General features: G+C 39.6%; 1 protein-coding gene across 3 annotated transcripts in view; it reads right to left on the minus strand.

Annotated features, from left to right (window-relative positions):
- SBF2 (SET binding factor 2) overlaps positions 1-21,466 on the minus strand; it is a 487,110-nt gene that overhangs the window by 381,875 nt on the left and 83,769 nt on the right. For 2 of the 3 annotated variants that reach the window (XM_019476811.2, XM_019476810.2), the window contains exon 2: positions 18,520-18,605. The exons of the other annotated variant lie outside the window; for it this stretch is intronic. In XM_019476811.2, the coding sequence (XP_019332356.1) occupies positions 18,520-18,605 (86 nt within the window). The remainder of the gene's footprint in view (positions 1-18,519; positions 18,606-21,466) is intronic. 3 annotated transcript variants of the gene reach the window in all.

Here is a 21,466-nt window from a genome sequence, read left to right on the forward strand (position 1 = left end):
TGCTAAGAGCCACCAGCAAATACTACTGACTTAGGTGTAAACACCTTTGAAGTTGAACCGCACTAACTTACAAAACTGGGCAATTCATGAGCATTCTTCCAGTCATCATGAATTAGTGGGGTTTATAAACTTTTTGTGACAGTGTCTCTTAAACAACATATGTATTTAAAGTACTATAGAACTGGTGCCTAGAAACTAAGATAGATACCTTGGAAAACAAAGGAGTTTCCAACATATACCTAAATATGTAGCACTGCCCAGCTAGATGTACTACAGTAAATACAGAGTTGGGAAAACTTTTGTTTTGCCAATATTCCAGAATCATCATTAGCAGGACAAAAAAGGCATGCTACTGATTGGGCCTTTCTCTGACTCTCTGCCAATTTATTAAGGCTACCTGGGCAGCACAAATGAGCTGAATTTAATCCTAAAGACCAACTGAACCAGTTGCTGCACCAATCCAACCCATATCTTCACTACTGAGTATCCTGTTGCTTCCTAGAAGTATTCAAAAGCTTTTCAAACTGAAACCCTAGAGCATGACATCCATACTTTACATCTTTATTTCTCTTTAATAAAAATATATAGTCATTGCCTAAGGCTTTGGGCATGTTTACAGTACAAAATGTAGCAATGCATCAAGATTTCTTGTCATTCATAATTGATAACAAACTTGCAACTACAGCAGTAAAACTGAAACAGTTCCCAGTAACAATCCATGCACTGAACTTTACAGTTCTGTTCATACTAGTTACTTTAATGCAGCTGGACATCCTGACAGTCCAACGAGTAGTCAGGGCTATAAAATCAAGTAGCAAAGCAACACAACCCAAGTAAGTGAAAATACCATTTTTGCTGCCCTCCCCACCCCCATTTAGTTTAATTTTTGAGATGCAAGGACTTGCATGCTCTTTATTTAACAAAACAAGAGTTCTGTGAAGGCCAGAAGTTATTATTATGATACTCAAAGCTTCAGATAAAATATTAGTGGTCAGACCTAAGAAAAAGCAAAAAAGTACTGCATAGCTTCATTCTAAGCCAAAAAGTTACTCTCAATTCTCATTTCAAAGTCAAATCAACTAAATCCATCGTACAAATTATTTAGAGACTCTGATATAAGACAAATGTCATTTTGCTTCTACCTGTGTCATACCCTGGGTTTAAAGCACTAATTATACACCATCAAGATTGGTAAGAATGCAGATAGAATTCTAAACCTATGATACTTAGAAGTAATGCTGTGATCTCCAAAATAAAATAATTCATAAATCAAAACACACATATACATAAGAAGTCCTGAATTTTAAAAACCAGTTGATGGAAAAAAAAGAGTAACTCTCACAAAACGCTTGCAACTTGTAAGCTGCATACATGGTGATATTGGATACACTATGCAGTCCTTTAATCAGCTCCCTAAAAAATTTCTGGTTGCAGAAACAAAACTGGCTTACAGTTCAGTCAGTGGAGGCTGAAACATTTAAAGATTAACACAATCAAAACTCTGAGCAGTTCAGACCCTAACTAGTTGAACTGTAACCTATTTGGTTTCTCATTTCAAAAGAGCTCATGAGTAACATTTTGAGATGCAATTCTTTTGTTGTACAAAAGATCATACAGGCAAGAGAAGACTACCTTAATGTACCATACCTCCTGCATTATAGTAATTTGGGGCTCTGTAACTGAGTGATACATTAGAGAGATAATTTGTTCACCTAACCTCTGAAAATCTGGTTCCTTTCCAATAGCTCAAGTAGACTGGCAAAGCTTCATTTCTTAATATAAAGCTAAGAACTAATACAACAACATGCCTCCTACAACAGTGAAGTAGTAACAGCGATAAGCATGCACTGAAGATAGAAAGAGACATCACCAAATGAAGCAGATCAGCTCCGCTGTGATGTCTAGTGGCACAGCCGATTCGCTTTGCTTCAACACACTCAAGTGGCAAGTGTGACAGAGGCAAGAGGCATGCAATGCAATAAAGCAGCAGTCCACTACCGCCTTTTGTTGTACCACTGATTTCCCTTTCATGTGATGCAACAAAGGATTATTGACATTATTTGCTCATCATTTGTGCCACCATAACAAGTTTTATGGCACCACAAATGAAACATCAGGTAACATCTGTTTGAGTCTTTAGAGCAAAGAGTCTGTGGTGGACCAGTAGGGGGCACTCCTGCACTGAGCCACCCTCCTCACTGTGCCTGTCCACCTACCAGGCTCCCAGTGCCTCTCTGGGGTGCCTCACATCTGGCCGACCCCTTTCCTGGGGCACATCCGTGAGCCTAGGGTCACCATGGCCACCACCAGGAGTCTCTGTCTGCCCACAGCCCTGTGCCCCCTGGGATACACAGGCCTTGTAGACTTTGAGGGTGCTGGATCCACTGCAAGAACTTGGGGTGCTTCCCTTGGTCAGAAGCACAAATAGTAGTCTCCCTTAGTCAGCCGGACAAAGAGAACACGAAGGCATGCATCTTATCAGGCGTACAGGAAATGGAAGCAGGGGGTAGCTAGGAAAGAAGAGTATACTTCTTTGGCCCGCACCTGCAGAGAGTCAGTCAGGAAGGTCAAGGCAACTCTAGAACTCAGGCTAATGTCAGGGATTAAGGACAATAAAAAGTCCTTCTTTAGGTACGTTGGGAGCAAAAAGGAGTTGTGGGGTAGCATAGGATCCATACAGGATGGGCAGGGGGGCTTAGTGACGGATAGCAGGGACAAGAAAGAGCTCTTCAATGAGTTTTTTGCCTCTGTCTTCTTACGCGGGAATCCAGACAAACCTTCAACATACATCACGGACACCAACAAAGGAACATCAGCCGACCAACGGTCAGTGCCGACACAGTAAAAAGATACTTGGAGGGACTGGGCATATTCAAATCACCAGGACCAGAGGGACTCCACCCACAGGTAATGAAGGAATTAGAGGGGGTCATAGCCGATCCACCAGCAAGGATATACGAGTACTCATGGTGCTTGGGTCAGGTTCTGGAGGATTGGAAGAGGACTAACATAGTCCCAATCTTTAACAAGGGGAGGAAGGAGGACCCGGGGAACTATAGACCAGTCAGCCTTACCTCTATCCCTGGGAAAATCCTAGAAAAAATTACCAAGGAGCACATCTGTGGGAGCCCGCTGGCTAATGTGATGCGCAGGGGTAACTAACATGGGTTTTTAGCAGGAAGGTCCTGCTGACTAACCTAGTTTCCTTTTATGACAAGGCCACCAATTGTTTAGATGCAGGAATCGAGGTGGATGTTATCTATCTGGAGACTTCAAGAAGGCCTTTAACAAGGTATCCCATACCATCCTTATAAATAAACTGAGGGGATTTGCCTTGGATGATTACACAGTAGACTGGGTAGCAAATTGGCTCAAGGGTCACACCCAGAGGGTCATAGTGCGTGGGTCAGTGTCAACCTGGAAAGATGCGGGCAGTGGAGTCCCTCAGGGCTCAGTTCTGGGGCCGGTGCTGTTCAACATCTTCATCAGTGATGTGGATGAGGGAGTGGGAAGCACTGTTCAAATTTGTGGACAACACAAAATTATGGGGTGCAGCTAACACCCTGGAGAGGAGGAACCAAATCCAGGCCAACCTAGACAGGCTGGGGAAGTGGACAGAGAGCAACAGGATGCAATTCAATAAGGACAAGTGCAAGGTGCTGCATCTAGGGAAGAACTGCCATCATACCTACAGGCAGGGGGGCAACCTTCTCAGCTCCACTGAGGCAGAAAAAGATCTTGGAGTCACTGTTGACTCCAGGATGAACATGAATCACCAATGTGATGAAGCAGTTGGCAGAACCAGTCTCATCTTGTCATGTATCTGTAGGTGCGCTTCACAAACAGGTCCAGGGAAGTGATTCTCCCCCTCTATGTGGCACTGGTCAGACCGCAGCTAGAGTACTGTATCCAGTTCTGGACACTGCAGTTGAAGCAGGATGTAGACAACCTGGAGATGGTCCAAAGAAGAGCCGCTCGCCTGATTAGAGGCCTGCAGGGAAGGCCCTACAAGGAAAGGCTAACCTCTTCAGCCCTATGAGGAAAGGGACCTACAAGGAAAGGGACCTTAACCTCTTCAGCCTCTCCAAGAGAAGGCTGAGAGGGGACCTTGTGGTAGCTTACAAATTCATAAGGGGAGAGCAACATGAAGCAGGTGACGATCTGTTCATCAGGGCAGCCCCTGGAATGACAAGGAACAATGGCCATAAGCTACTAGAAAGAAGGTTTCAGCTGGACATTAGGAGAAAGTTCTTCATGGTCAGGGATGCCAGAATCTGGAATGGGCTCTCAAGGGAGGTGGTGCTCACCCCATCCTTGGGGGTCTTCAAGAGTAGACTGAACAGGCACCTGGCTAGGACCACATGACCCCAGGGCTGGTGACTCTTTTCTTGCCTGCCAGGGGGTCGGAATAGATGGCCCATTGAAGTCCCTTCCAACTCTATGAATTTATTACTAAGTTGTCTGACCCCCACACCCGATTTTGCACATTCCTGAAAATTTAAAACAATAACAATCTAAATAAATGCTTAAAAAATAGCCATTGATTTTAGCCATCAAAATTATTTAAAAAATTAAAATTGAATTCTGCCAAGCCTAACTATATAATGCATTTTAATATGCTTCAATTATATATGCCTTTTCATTTTTCTTAATCTGCATAAAAATCAGAAAAATTACAGAAGAGGTAAAATAAAACCTCCGTTTTAAAATACAAACCTGGCAAAAAGCCTTAGGAACTTATTGATAAAAAGTGCCTATCTTAAATCCTGAAGAAAGATTATGCTACTAAATCATCATTTTTCTACTTGTACCTCAGAAAGATTTTTCCTTGTGTCATAACACATTTCTGTTTTGCCTTTTAAGGACTTTATTAAATCATTAGTTTGACCTAAATGACTATTTGGAAGAGTGATTAACTGTCATGGAATACATGTGCAAGAGTGATTAACTGTCATGAAATACATGTACATATTTATACTTGCATATGCTTGCTTCTATTAAAAATTACAAATATATGACTGTAATACAGCTATATACATTCGTCTTTCTGACATGCACAAATGCACACATACACATGCATCCAATTTAAATTTAGCAATAGCATCTATTTCTAGGTGTAACATTTATACTATGTGAATTATCATTCATTTCCCAACTGTTAGTCAAGCAAATACCAAAGAGTTAAGCTCATTAAGCCCAAAGACAAAAAGGAATCCCCAGCATAGGAGTAGGCATCAAAGTTTAATTTGCTGATGAGTAACTTACTATGTCTGGGAAAGTTGTTTTTTTGTTTTTTTAAAGAAAAACACACAGACATGCATAAACTCAATTTATTCTATATAGACATTCTCCCAAAATTTCTTCCTACAAGCTAGAACAGGCAGTGGATTAGGTCATTTTGCATATTTCTTAATATGAAAATCATCTATAGTGCTTCAGAAGGTTTTTTTCACATCACTTACCAGTTGCATAGTTTTAGAGGGTCAAATTAAAAATTGCACCTGTGTAACTACTCTACTAAGACTAAACACACTTATACAAAAGAAAGAACAGAATTTGGCTGAGTACCTGCAATACAACTAAGGTGCATGTCACCTATTTAGCTCCAAACCCCTACCATTTCCTGCACGAACACTGAAAAAATAAGAGATTTGTCAAAGGGCCAGCTCAACTCAACCTTTCTTATCCAGTTTTTGCACAGCTCTGGCAGAAGACATTTTGCCAATTTAAATAACCTTGCCTTTGTCTGGCTTATGCAAAAATATTATTATAGGTTGTCTCCTCCCCTATAAGAAAGATAAGCTATTGTCAACTGCTCTGAAATAATACTTACCAAAGACAATCAGTAAGATATAAGAAACAGCAGAAGGCTTTATTACATAAACAAGAGAAATCATAAAAATATTGACCACATATTAAGAAAGACAGAGATATAAAAACCAGGTGCACATTCAAAGAAGTCCCTGCACCTATCTCCTTGAAACCTGGCAGGCTTCATGCCCTCAGAAGGGGCTACCATCCCTGCTGTTTTCATCCCGCTCTGCCTTAACACACACACGGCACAAGTTTTGCTTTCAACAGTTTGAGGTGCAGTTTCACAGAAACCACTGCACCTAACTCCTTGAAACTTGGCAGGTTTCATGCCTTCAGAACGGGTTACTATCCCTGCTGTTTCTATCCAATGCTACAAAAAAAATGACAAAGTTATAGGTATTTTAGTGATTCTCCATTATAGTCCACGGCCTAATCACACCAAATCAGTGCCAAATCTTTCCAATCCGATTTGGCCAAATCGATTCGGGACAGTGATACGAATCACCATATCAAATCGCTGTTCCCCAAATCGGCCAAAATCGAATCACATACTGGCCACTTTGCACAGGCCTAATATTTATACCGGTAATACATTATTAATTACCATTTAGCACACGATGCAGTCTGACAGGGAACAGAAGTGGCGTGGTGCCTCAGGAACAGGAAGGCAACAGGACAGGCATCAGGAGGGAGAAGCAAGGAGGAGAGATGGTAGAGGGGCTGCCTTGGTGGGAGCACGTGGGACTCAGCCCCATGTGGAACACTGCAGGAGCAGCCATGGTCCAGATCTACAGGGCCATATTTTGCCCTCCCCTGGACTAATGCAATATCCTAAATCAGGTCTATCCAACTTCTAAGTGTCTGAAAGCCATGCCAGCAAAACACGCACCTTGCAGGCTGCACCAAGCATGGGCCATGAGATCCCTGTATGTACCTCCCTCCCCACTCCCACTGTCAGTGCACCATGAACATGCAGTCACCCCACCCTCACCCCTTCAGCTTCCCGACCATGGGCTCCTTGCTGTACTGTGTCATGCAGGTGTCCCAAGCATTACTACTTTCATATCTCAGCATGGTGAGCTGCACTGTGGTACAGTAAGCCACCCCACCCTTTCCCCAGAAGTAGGAGCAGGAAGTGGCAGCCAGAGAAGTCAAGTCAGGCCAAAGCCCCTGGCTGCAGCTAAAGTGAGAGCGATGGGAAGAGCCTAGGGGCCACAAATTAAGCCTTCCAGGGCTGTATGCAGCCTGTGGGTCTCCAGATATCCTAAGTTATCAATTATTCCATAGAGATATGATCTCTCTCATTATCTTCAAAAAGCCTTTGATTAGACTTTTTCCCAACTACTGCTTCTTTCCTTTGAAATATAAACTCTCATTGTCAGTCTGTGGATGGGCCTTGGCTCACATACACACCCAATATGAACAGCTATGCACATTCTCAGTCATTACACCTAGGATGTGGGAATAATATTGTCTAGAAAGTAACTCTTAACTTAATCATTATCATACTGCCCAACCCCTGGCACATTTAAAAAACACAGAATAAATTCATATCAAATACCGTAGTTTATGTAAACATAAAACTGATAAAAACTAAACACAGCTTAACATTAGCTACAAATACAAACCAAACACTATATTAGTAAATCTAATTCAGGAAAATATCTTTGCATGACATTTAATGAGCACCCCAAAATGCTCCTACTTTCGGGGTAGGTTTGTGACATTACCCAATATAAATTTGGATAAAACATTTTAGTTTCTAGTGTGCAAAAGCCAAAATGGATAGATCTTCTGAAAGAAAAAAAAAGGAAGGGTCAGGATTTAATATAACTATACACAATCAATTTTTTGGAATAAGAATAAAATGGAAGGAAATATCTTTTTTCTTCATTCTGCCCATCTTATTCAAGAGCATGTTGTGTGCAAGAAAACATGGCATTTTTAAAATCCACACAGAATCTATCCACATTATGTTGTATTTAGAAAATATTTAGAATATTTCAGAGAATTTTTTTAATGTGCTAACATTCTTTTATTTGTCACGCTCCCAGCCAAAATCACTTTTGGCAACTAGTTGTGGAACTGAAAAATGTTGAGGTGTTAACATTTAAAAAAAAGTCCCAAGTATGCCTTTATGATCAGTCTAAAGGTAGTTCTTGGAAATGAGGAAAAAAGACAACTGTATAATGCTGTCACTTTCCCACTTAAAATAATGAAGGAAGTAAAAATTGTTAGTGTTATATGCCTATACAAATATTTATTCTCTTCCTTGTTTTCAACTTTAATAAAAAAAACTTCTTCACAAGTGGGAAAACTTTCATGACAGTAAGCAGTAATGTTCTATGATAAGCATATAGAATATGATAAGCATGTAGAACAGGAAGAAGTCCAGAAACTTTATAATCACTTGCAGTGGCTCATTTTTTGAAGTTTTTGCACTGAACCAAAAATATTATATTATTATATGCTATGCACGCCTTAGGAAAGACGCATGGGCAAAGTGAAGAACAGGAAAATTTCCTCATTTCTCTTACAAGGACAGATTTCAGATATTATTTGAACAGAATCTGATACAAAAAGGTTCACTTGACAGGATACCTTAAAGAGCTACACCATCTATCCTCAATGGCATTAGAAGTTGCTCATGTAATCTTGGTGCCCTGAAGACAACCTAGTTTATTTCATCAGTTCAAACAATGGCAAAATCTGTTTCTAACACTTGTGACAAATAGATTTCTTCAGGGTATAAATTTTGGTAGAATTTGGTCCATTATGTTTTTATACAAACCTGCATATACATAAAATAAAATACATACCAAAAATAATTTAAATAATAATCTTTCCACTTACGTTTACATATAAGTCAATGCCACAATTACAGTGCACAGTGATCAAACATTTTAGCACAAATTGCTAAAATGCTGTATTTTAAAATTTTACAAGATATAGCTCTAACTAGACTTTCCATCTGGCAGATGATGAACTGAGATAAATTAAGATATAGCTTAAAAAAAAATATGTGTTCACTTGTAAAATTATGCAACAAGTGTTGAAAAGTGGGAGGTGAATGAGGATAATCAACTTTTCTACAAAAGGTATTCTCCAAACAACCTAGAGAGTGGCTCACTTTGTTCAGTCACACAATTTTTACACACTAACACATCATTTCAATCTAGACTGGGAAAAGTGAAAGAAAAGGTATTAGAGACATTAGATGACCTAAAAGTCCTCCATCTCCAAAGTATTTGCTCTCTTATGAAACAGGCATAGGTCATTCCCGTCTTTAACATCTATTATTCTGTTTCACAAAACACCATAAAAAACAGGAATGGAAAAAGACCTATTATGTCATCCACGCCTTCCCCCATCAAAGCAGGATTAATCACTCCAATATATGATCCCTAGCCACATTATTTAGACACCCTATAAAGTATTCAATTTCAGTCTTAAATCAGCTCCTTGCATGCCTTTTCTTCAGCAAGCATTATACCTACCAAAAATCTGCAGCAAATCCTTTCAATCAGTTTTAATTATCAGCATATAAAAAACAACAACATATATAATAAAAAAGGCTAGAATTCTTATTTATAGTCTCCGTGTATATTAAGATTTGGAGGAAAAAAGTTGATCTTTAGTTTATGTACAAAATAAAGGTCAAAGATAAGAAACAGCTGGAGAGCAAGGAGGTGAAAATGGAGGTATAATTTCTTCCCTTCTCACCAACCATAATGATTATAGATTGTAGGCTGAAATGACTAATTGCAACAAGCAGTTTAAAACCTCAGTGAACTAATTTGGAAGCATAAGCCTCCACAAAGATAAAAATGTGGAGCTTTTTTCTTTTCTATTTCCTTTAACTCTAACTATAGAGTTAAAGGAAATAGATTAAAGGAAATATATTGGCTTTTTTCTCCCATCAGGCATAGTTTCCTCTTTTTACTAAAGCAGAAGAGAGGCAATGGTAAGTTTTTCACATATCCTCTGTGACTCATTTCATTTCTGTATCAGGAGTTCCATATATTTGATTGTAGAAATCTAAACTATAAAAGGCATGCTCATGAGATTCTTTGTTAATAATCATTCTTAAAACTAGCTATTACTTATCACCTAATTCTGATTTTCCTGTCTGTAGCCCTAACCCTTGCACCATCTTTCTTCTTTACACAAAAGCTGATATTGCAGTGGAATTTTCTGTGGCATCATTACTAAAAAAGTTTTTTCAGTATTCAGCCTGTCCTTAAGACAGCTACCAGAAGAGGTTAAACAGTGTTGTCTTCTTGCCTTTTCCCTCCCATGAACCACCAGTGTAACCTGCTAACAATGAAGACGCAACATTAGTCCAAGAATATGAAAAACAACATTGTACCCATACTCAAGTTTCCTGGATGTGCGCCAAAGACGTCATCATCACAAAATTTTCTAACCCTTTAAATACTAATGAGTTTTGCAGTTTTAAGTTTAGAAAAATGAAAAAGAACCAGAATTCAGCTATTCTTTAAAATTATTTAGACAGCTGTTCTTAACTCAATCTTTGTCTATTTTTTGAACCATCATGGCAAAAACACCACTTCAGTACTACCAGATTTCATAGTTTACTTCATAAGCTAAAGACTTAAATAATTGGCTTAATGGATCATCTAAAAACTGAAACCAAATAGGAATCAAAAGCGATACTTTTGTTCCACCAGTAAAAAGCTTTCCTCAAAAAAATAGCATTTATAGCACGATTTGTTAAAATTACAGTTAAAAAATATGAGATTTCAGTAAACTGATGTTATGGATGCTTAGCATACTATTTAAATTATGTTGGAGAAGAAGTAACATTTATGACAGACCTAAAGAATACTGTAGATATTCTTCTTTGGAATCATTATCAGCCTTAAAAGACATTTGAGTGAAGACTCAGGGAAATTCTCTCACTATCTTTCTGTCCACCTACCATAATCAGTCTAAATTTTCACTTATCAATTTTTTCTTTAAACATAAAAGCACTCCAGCATCTGAATGAGCATTCCCTGTCTGCCACTTGTCAAACTAATGTCACAGGACCTAGCCATAGGATCACTGGGTGTTTTAAGCCTTTGGAGTCTGACAAGAACCAAGGCGTTCTCCTCCTTTCCTTTCCCCCAATTTTGAAGTCTCTTCCCTAATTTTAAAGTATAGACTCTCATGCTTAGTATCCCCTTCTAAGAACTGGAATTCACATTCAAACTGTCTGTTCCCAGGGTCCAGTATCAACCACACAAATTCTCCTACTACCTCCCAGCGTCTCCCAACCTAAAAACACTTTTCCCAGCCTCCACAGAAAAGATTTTGAATAATAAAATTAACTGATTACTTGAACTTTTCTTCTAATCTTAGCTTTCAGAAAATATATAAATGTAGGCTGCAAGCGATTTCAAGAGATCATCTACTTCAACTTCCACATTGAATCAGAACCAAGCAAACTTAAAACATCCCTGAAAGATGTCTGTCTAACCCAAGGCTATCCAATTAACAGTCCTCAAGTGGTTAACGTACAGACATACTAGGCTCTCACTCAGCTGCTGCTCCCCACCCCATTGCTTCAGGTGCAATAGCAGCCGATCTTCAGGTTCCCCCACCCTTCATCTGGCTGCTGCTTCCTGCCTTTGCCCCAGGTGGTGGGACAGTGCAGCAGCACAGGGAACTGAGGGTGAGTATGAGGCCACACTTGGAGGTTGCAGGGGGTGGGGGGTAGGGAAGGAGGGGAGAAGGAAATGAGGAAGGTAGGAATCACCCCGTTCAGCAGTGGTTTGGTGGAAGCATCAGCAAAGTGCACCTGGTATAGCCGATACGGTGTACAGCCCCCAAGACCTTAGAAGTCACACAGTCCTGGTTTACTCATTCTTAAAATCTTCCAACAAAGGAAATGCTACGACCTTAAATAGAGAGTTTCAGTGTGCCACACCATTTGTGTCAGAATGTTTTTCCTAATATCTAGCCTAAATTATCCTTGCTGCAAATATGGCTAATTTCTCCTAGTCTTTCCCCAAGTGTATATGGAGAATCGCCATCTTCTCTATGGCAACCTTTCACATAATGAAAGACTTATCAGGTTCTACCTCAAATCTGCTCTTTACTAAACTGAACAAAACCAGTTATCTTCAACTTTCCCTCATAGGTCATGTGTTTAAATTCTTTATCATTCTTGCTGCTCTCCCCTGGACTTCCTCCTGTTTGTCTACATGTTCTTCAAGCATGGTCCGTGGACACTATACTCCAGCTAATGTCTTACCAGTGCAGAGCTGAAAGAAATAACCAGCTCCTGAATCACAGAATGATATTTACCCTGTGTAAGCAGCATCATATTTCTGACTCCTTCAGTTTGCTGTCCACCATAACCCCCCTGAGGTCCTTTACTGTAGTACTACTGGCTAGCCAATTATACCTAGTTTTGTATTTGGACATTTAATTACTCTTTCCCTAGCAGAACACTTTCCACTCTTCTCAATTAAATTTCATCTTGTTAATTTCAAACCATCTTTCCAATATCTCAAAATTATTTTGAATTTAATCCTGTCCTGCAAAACATTTACAAACCCCCTCCCCCAATTTGGTCATCTATATATTTAAAATATATTCTCCATTCCATTATCCAAATTATTAATAAAATGCTGAACCAAACCAAGCCCAAGACAGACTCTTGAAAGAGTCCATATAAAATGTCCTGCAGAATTTGCTACATGGATAACTTCACAATGAGTAAGGCTTTTCAACCATGTGTGCAGCTCTCTTGCAATATTATCTAAACCATATTTACCAAGTTTGCATATACAAATCTCATGTTATACCAGTATCAAAAGCCTTATGAAAGTCAAGATATCACAGTACTATTGCTACCCCCTTATCCACCAGTTATCTTGTCAAAGAACAAATTAGTTTGGACAAGATTTATTTTCATGTTTCTGTGTTTTCAGTCACCTTTCTATCCTCAAGGTGCTGATAAATGGATTATTTAATACTTTGTTCATATTTTTTTCTGGGGAATCAAGGTAAGCCTCACTGGTCTGTAGTTCCCACAACTTTGTTTTCCCCATTTACAGAGATAAGTACTCCATTTGCCCTTATCTAGCAGTGTGGGACCTTCCCCATCCTCCGTAAGTTCTCAAAAGGCAACCACGAGGGCTAGGGACAGGTAATACACATATACCAGTTTAAGTGATCAGAAACCAGTTTAAACCTGTTACAGAACAGATGTTCAGTGCACATAAACCAGTTTGAAAATGGCTGAAACAGGTTTGAGGTAAACCTGGTTGAATGTATTATCAGACTTAACTGATTTGGCTCAAACTGGTTTATCCAATGTCTGTCCCAGACCTCTTGCTAGTTTAAGATAAACCAAACTTCCCCAGCATCCCAGCACACTCTCCGGGGGCTTGGTGGGGCTCTCTGCTCCATAGTGGAGCTGGCCCATCCCCTCTGCTCCCTGGCTGGAGCTCCAGCAGAGATTGCAGGCACAGCAGGGTCTGCCTGGCTTCCCCTTGCCCTACCTCCCCACTCCGTGCTGCTCAAGCAGGAATCCCCCCCCTTCCTCCCATCTCCCACAGCACGGATCCCAGGCATGTGGTATGCTAGCTAATGAGAGGTGTCGTGTGTGAGCGAGTGTCTCTAATTTCACTGGGACAGGCAGACAGAACAGTGACAATTTAGGGCTTTTTGGAGCTAATCAACAAGTCAGCTGGTAAACTGTTTAAGAAGAGTTTGAATTAATGGAGAGAGGCTATTGTTTTGCTGATGGGGTGATTAACACTTATCAGCCCCCTGCTGGCTTTCTCGCCTGTCAGTTTGCTGCAGACAGTATAGGCAAGGGGGGTATGCAGTACATACATCTGTGGATGATATGGAGCTTTTCAATCTTCCTCCTTGCTTCCTACACTGTCTGCAGCAAAGAATATTTAGATAAGTTATATGGATTCAGGTTGTATCTTTATTAAAAACACACTTTAAAGGCTTCTTTTAAAAAAAAATCAATGGAGAGGCTTGACAGTTATTTTTCACCAAAATTTGTTTTTTCCCCACAAGAAGTAAATTTATTTTTTTTCCAATGAGTAGGTGACTATAAGAAACAAATAAAAAATGAAGGAGTAGCAAAAATATGAACATACCACGCCATATGTATGCATTGCCAGCTTTACTCTCCAATAATGTTAAAAGGGGAGGCAGAGAATGACTCTGCAAAATTATTCTTCTGCCTTGTTCACTAAAATTTCTTCACTAAAATTAACTCTGATTCATTTGTGTGTTTGTTTGTGGTTTCTCATACTTTTTTATAACATAACAGACCTGATAAAAATAACTATAATAAGAGAGAAGAGAAGTGATTGTGCCAAACATTCTGTTCTTATCCCTAAAAAATTCCAAATAAGTTTTCCTCTTCGGAGCCATACTGACATTTTAAATAGAACCCATTTTCCTTGGGTTAAGCAAACACTCTGTTATATTCAGTACTCTGCTTCATTAACTGAAAATAAGATTACAAAGAAACATTTCAAGGTAAAACATTTTTTCAAGAAGAGCTCTTCAAATATCAACTATTTTTTAATCAAACACTTAAAACTAAAAAATGTAGAAACAGAGTATATTCTATTTTAACCCATTATTTTTTGAAAATTAAATGGCAATAATATTGTGTAATGGTGACTTTTACAAAAAACTAAGATACTTTATAAAACAGTTCTTAGGAGACAAATGAAAGCTAGTAAATGTGTAAGTAAAGTTCTATCCCATTGATTACTCTTTCCTCACCTCACATACCACTCAAAAAGCACTGTAAACAGTGACTCATGTTGAGTTAGGAAAGTCTCTCTCAACAATCTGTTACCTTTGTTCCTGCCTTTTCCGAGAAGGGTTATCAAAATTAGGTTCCCTCTTTCCCCAGCTAAACGTAGTTCCTTCAAAAGTAGGAGTGAAGTACCAAATCTGTTTATCAAACTAGCATTCTTCACTTGATAGTATGCTATATACCCCTTAGGTAATGAACTAGCATTTTTATATAAAATATGCGTATGTAGCAGTAAATAACCCCTAATTTTGCTTTTTAAATGAAGAATTAAAATACGGCTCTTCCAGCTCTTATAATAAAAAAACTATTCAGCAAGAAACCTGAAAGGAATGTACACTGAAAGAAGAGCCTGGAGGTAGTAACATTACATTTTCTTACACTGTTTTAAGTTCTGTTCCCCAACTTTTTAAACTTCTGTTTTGCATACATCAGGAAAACCATTCTCTTTATCAATAAGCCAATGAAAGGTAGTACTGGTTTGCTCCATGCTATAACAGCAAGAAACTATTTAAGAAAACTGAGTTTAATTTTTCACATGAATGAATTTGCACCAATTTCTTCCTCTAGTATTGAGCCATAGAAATAGCTGGCTACCAAGCAAGGCTCCAATTCATTTCACTGCAGGGCACAAGTACTATGGTTTCATCCTCCACAGTTAAATTTCATTATTCTCCATTCAGTAACATACCCAAACCAATACACATCAATAACGAGACAGCATTTATTATGTGCATGACTACATGCCTATTTAAAACATGCAGCCTCTCAGAAACAATTCAGAGGATGTGAAATCTTCCTTTCTCCACAGCACAAAACTGGGGCAGGACTGTGGCCCACACAACTGGTTTGTGGCCATGTGAATAGGGATAATGCACATTTTCCTCCTCTCCTGCTGGACTTCAGCTTTGCTGTATTTTGACTAAAATGTTTTAGCAGTTCTTGTCTTTTTCTCTTGAAAGCCAGACAAAAACAACACCAAATTATCCTCAAGTAAAAATAGTCATGCTTTCGAATGAAGCATTCTGGAGTGAAAATAGCTTTTTTGTAGCACAGACCATACTGTATTCCAATCCTGATCATGGTCTCTCAAGTGCTTCAACAATAAAAAGGTTAAAAAAAATGTATCATTACTTAAAAGCCAAATTATATGATAAAATGGTCAGAAGCATGAACACTGCCAAAATACCCAAAGCATGAGTTAGCTTGTCCCCCTATTTCAAAATATGCCCAAGCCTCATTGTATAAGATGTGGTCAAGTTACTCAAAGCTTGGGCCTTCAAAGCATAATCCTTTTTTTACCTTTTTCATAAACATGACATTTTTTATTTTACTTTTCTCACTGTAAATGTTTGTGCATGTACACAAACCTTAACGTTCTTTACAAAGGCAAATAAAGCAAATAAGCAGTACAGTATATTCTCAGTGATCTGAACCCTTTTGGAAAGCACCTGCTCAAGAGCCAGTCAGACAGGTAAATTCAGCAAACCTAAACACCATGTTAATACCTAATACCTGACTATTAGAAAAAAAATGACCAACACTGTTTAGAGAATTGCCCCTGTTTTATTCATAGTTGTCAACATTTGAAAATCTGTTTTACAGAAAGTGCTGTGAGGTGGAGGGGTTTTCCCCAATATACTTCTACATATATTGTATTTATAGATTAGATTTTTTTTTACCAAACTGTGGTTCGCATGAATCCAATTAGCTTATGCTCAAGTCAAGTATTCCTAAATTTAGATTCTTGGACTTCCTCTATAAAAACATTTCTCTGACACTGCAACTTTTACAAGATACAGAAAATATGTTCCAAATGAATATGCTCTACTGTGTTCAAAATCTGAAGGTCACATTTACCCCGTTGAAAGCTACATAAATTTGAGAAAATGCAGAAACAGACTAAGTGCTTTTGAATCAGGAACTAACAAAAGAAAACATTCCTCAATTGTGTTAAAATGCTCCTTACAAGACCATGTTAGAGTAATGCTTATTTTATTTAAACTGGTAAAATTAAGACTATCACTGTTCTTTAAAAGTTTATGAATTATTTCCTAATAAACTTCTGTATTACTCAGACACTGAGGTAAGCAGCCCAGATCTTTTAGATCTTTACACATTAGCATGGTTCATTCTTCAAAATAAAATATCACTTTTATTTATAGTACAAAAATCACAGCAAGTCCTCTCAATTCGGTATTGAAAAATGTTGCAACATTTTTGTTACTCTAGAACCAACCAACTTAAATGTAACAGTAGAAAGCTGAGGAGAAACACTTAAACACGTTCCTTTAATACAAAAAAAGTTGCACAGATTATATTTAATGTTGAAGACTGAACCCTAAAAAGCTGCGGCTGTGATGAAAAATTAGGAATCACCATGAAATTCTGGGGCTTGTAAAATGCAGGACAGTCGGATTAATCATGATAGCACCTACTGCCTTTCGGCATATAAAAATATGGCATTATTCATTTATAAATTAATATAATTCTTTGTCTCCTATTCTTACTGCATCCCTCCAGAAAACATGCAAAAGACTTAAGCAATTAACCATCTGTAGCTCTATAGCACCTCTATACACATTTAATTCTACTGCTGCTGATAAATGTTGAGGTTTAAATTAAAATATTTTAGCCCTAAAGAGACAATATTAAGCCAGTAACTAAAATCAAAACAATGTCTAACAAGCTATAATGAACACCTACAAGTCTTTTCCTTCAGCCACTAAGGTGCAACCACTGAATGCATTATTAATGTGTACACACACACACACACACACACAAATATATACTTGAATAATCGTTTGCTAATAAGCCTTCCCCTATACAGTACTATTATATGGTCTAAGTCATCATCATCATTAACCTTTTTCATACTTTTAGAGGCAAAAACAATTTTCTGCAATACTTAAAGATGACAATTAAGAAATCTAAATATTCTGCACATTAGACATTTATTCTGCAAAGAAACAAACATGCATTACATATTTAAAACCTTTTTTCTTCAAGCTGGCTCAGTTACTTTTAAAGAATTATTAATATATACTTGTATATTGGCACTGGAAGAGAAGCTGAATTAGAATGGAAAATACTTCTAAAAATGCAGCTGCCTACAAACTTAGTTGCAAGAGGAAACAGGTCTTTAAAATAAATGAATGTTTAGCTTTCTAGCTACCATATTTAGCAGTCATTCTATTTTTTTACATTTCAGTTACTTCTCTAAGGCTAAGAACAGACAGTCAAAAAGCCTGAGTCTGAATTAATTCAATCTTCACAGGATAGTCTACAGTTTTGATTCCTGAAATGCATCCACATGCCTGCAGTGGTCCAGGCCAGAAGCTGGGGAGCGCTAGAGCATGCCTCCATGCTTAGCTGGAGCAGACAGCTTAGGCAAGGCTAGCCCACCCTGTAAGGAATGTTTGCAGGGGGGAGGTGCAAAGCATCAGGGGATATTGGGGAACTACAAGTTGACTTGAATCTGGAGGGCACTTAGGTTAAATTGGTTTATTGAACTTCTGTCCTAAGTCAGTCAAGTCTAATTCAGTCTACATCCATTCAGGTTTATCTTAAACCGGTTTCAGACATTTTGCAAGCAGTTTATGTGCACTGAACTTCTGTTGTGTTACAGATTTGAACTGGTTTCCAAATCACTTGCACTGGTTTATATGTAATATTTGTCCCTAGCTTAAGTGGACATGATTTTCTTTCCCCTTTATCTTCTGCCGGCCAAAATGATCCTCCTGAAAGCATTATCTTTCTCCCTACTCAGTTGCCTTTGATAACATATCAGCCTAGATTGTACATATGATTTCACCAAGGCAGATCCGTTGCCAGGATCTATCCTAAAGTAGTTAGTTTCAAAAAAGGAAAGAAAGCAAGCAAGCAAGCTGACATGAACTTACCAACTCTATTCCCTGTGGGAAAGGAGTGTCATCCCAATCCTTCTGAGGAAATCTCTGAATAATTTTCCCCAAGCCTTCTGCTGAGCCTAACACAAGATAAGAATTAACACATGAAATCAGACCCAACTAAATAATTTACTGAAAAAAAATTTAATAAATATCACAATGTATTTATACAAGAAGAATAAATCCCATAACACAAGCATTGTTAGGAGTAGGCTATTACTCTGGTGTAAAATTAAAACAAAATAAAATAAAGACTCTGGGGACAGGTCCACACAAGCAGGGGTGTGCCTTTGCAACAGCACAAGTAGTAGCAGCACAAATTTCTGCTTCTACTTTGTGCTGAAGTGCATGCCCCAGCCCATGTTCTTTGCCGTGGGATACAGGGTCCTGCTGCTTCACATGATACAGGGGGGAGCTGGCTGGGACACAGGGTGCAACAGCAGGGGCTAGCCATCCCCTGCGCTGAAGCACCACCGGCCAGCCAGGGAGCAGCACATGAAGATGGAGAGATGGATCACTGTGTGCTGTGGAGCCCCCATACTGAGGCATCCTGTGCTCCAGCCAGCTGCTCCCTGCCTGGCTGGGGCGCAGTGTACCTTGAGACAGGGAAGCAAGCAGTCCTGGGTGGGCTGCTTTCCTGTCTCCATGTACCTCAGCATGGGGCTCCACCGTGGAGACAGCTGTCTAGGGTGCAGTGTGATGTTGGCTGGGGTCACTGTGCAACTGGCTGGGGTGCAGTGTTTCAGTGTTGAAGCTCCACATGCCTCAGCACAAGGACTCCATAGTGGAGCCTCCATTCTCAGGCATGCAGAGATGGGGGAGCAGCCGACTTAAGGCTGCCTGCTCCCCTGTCTCGAGGCACCTGCACCACAGCCAGCTGGGGAGCAGTCAGCTGGGGTGCAGGGTGCCTCAGCACAGAGGCTCCACAGCACAAAGAGACAGGAGAGCAGGCATCGCTGGCCTACCTGCTCCCCTGCCTCTGCATTTGTCCCAGCACTCGCCTCTTTGGTGTAGGTTGTGCCACTTTTTTTCCAGGGTTTTTGTTTGTTTATGTTCTGCTACCCGCCTGCCCTGGCACTGCAAACTAGCAGTGCTGTATGCTGATTAATGTGCAACTTGTGCAGTTTGTGGTGCTGCAAAGAGGTCTGCAGCAGCACAAACCACGCGTGCCTGCACATCTGGATCCAGCCTGTGATGTCATTTTTCTTGCTTTACTATAGATGATAAAACTTTTTTTAAGGCAGAGAGGAAGAAAAGATTATGTTCACAACTGGTAAATTTTATTTAACCTTTTACCAATCTATGCTTATCTCTCCTACTTTAACAAGTTTGGAAGAAAAGTTAGTCGCATTCCCCTAATTTTTTTGTTATCCTTTCGACATTAGAAGGTGTTAAAGAGCCCTTTAGAAATGTGATTCGTTATCCTCAGTCACCACAAAGTACAACCAAATATACTGTATTATCCAATTTTCTTGTATGCCTAAATATGCCCTCCATATTTGCACACATTTCTTTCTTATTTTGAAGCTGCTGAAAACTTTATACTTAGGCTAAATTGAGAAGCAAAGTACAACAATTTATGTTATTCATCTCCATCTTACCAAACTCACTTCCTCCTAAAATGCTACATAATACAAAATCAAATAGGAAAGTGAAAATTATTCTTGAAAGAGACATTTACATGAAATCTCTACTATTTTGAATGCTTACTTGCAGAGAGCTAGAACCATTCTAGTTAGCCCCTATTATTTTAAGCGTGCAAAGACTTGCCTCCAATTAACATACTCCACCCATAAGCAGCAGTGCCATCTTCTTGGGACCAGGATTCAGATTAAAAACAAAAGAGATCTCTTCAGCTGGAAACAAATGTTGCTTTTGTGCTGTCCACACCTGCTTTTCTGTGGTAGATGTCTGTTTACTTTGGGTCAAGAGAGCGCTCCAGGACTGCCTTCAGGGACCTGATCCCCTGTGTCCCAGGAATTTCCATTCTTGGGGTATGCAGGATCAAGCCGCTGAAGCCCCAGACTAGGTTTCCCCCTTGCAGACACATGCCCCTGGAATCCCCCAGCCTGGGAATTTCCAGGGTGCACATATGGTCCTGCGATACCCTGACCCAGGGCGTGTCTCTGCAAATGGGGAAACTCCAGGCTTCCATGTTTGCAGAGGCATAAACGGGGATTCCAGGTTGAGGCGGGGCACATCTGTAAACAGGGAAGCCCAGGGTCCTGCCGTTTGTACGCTCCCGGGAGCGGCAGGGATCCAATCCTGTGGGACAATGGGCAATGGCTGTTTTCCACAATAAAGCAGATCAGCTGAACCAGAACAACAGATGGGGAAACATCCTGGCAAAGGTGATCTACTCCATTTGGCCATGTCTGTTTCTAGCCTTTCCAAGTTCTGCTACTACCTTCCTACTAATTGTGAAAAATATTGTGGTAACAGATGTCACCATACAGAAGTAATGTGAATTCATCACTGAGTGTTGCAGAGAACCATCCTACCCCAAAACAGTGCACTTTGATTACAATTCCAAATCTACTATATGTCAAACAAACAGAGCAGTATACTGAAGAACTGCAATCAAAGTTGTGACAGGCCAGGAAGAGGGACAGAGTCAGTGCCATGACAGCACAGCTACACAAGCAAGCAGTAGGTTGAAGGAAGCACTAATCGTAGTTAGAATCTGTAGGGGTACCGTCCAGCACAAGAAGGAAATTGTGTCCCAGCCAAGTGGTGGTAAGTGCCAGTAAGACTAGAAATACTGTGGTAATTTTGTAAGACCCACTAATTAAAGCCAGTAGGAATCTGAAGGGGGTCCTTTTGTGGTCCCCCAACCCCCCAATCCCATTACCTTTCCTCTCTGAATCAGCTTTTTTCAGGCAGAAACTTGTCAACTTGGTCAGAAAGATGTATTTTTCCATTCTCCCTATAAATCCTTTAA

Source organism: Alligator mississippiensis, chromosome 2, assembly GCF_030867095.1.
Source record: "Alligator mississippiensis isolate rAllMis1 chromosome 2, rAllMis1, whole genome shotgun sequence".
In the NCBI taxonomy this organism is placed as follows: domain Eukaryota; kingdom Metazoa; phylum Chordata; order Crocodylia; family Alligatoridae; genus Alligator; species Alligator mississippiensis.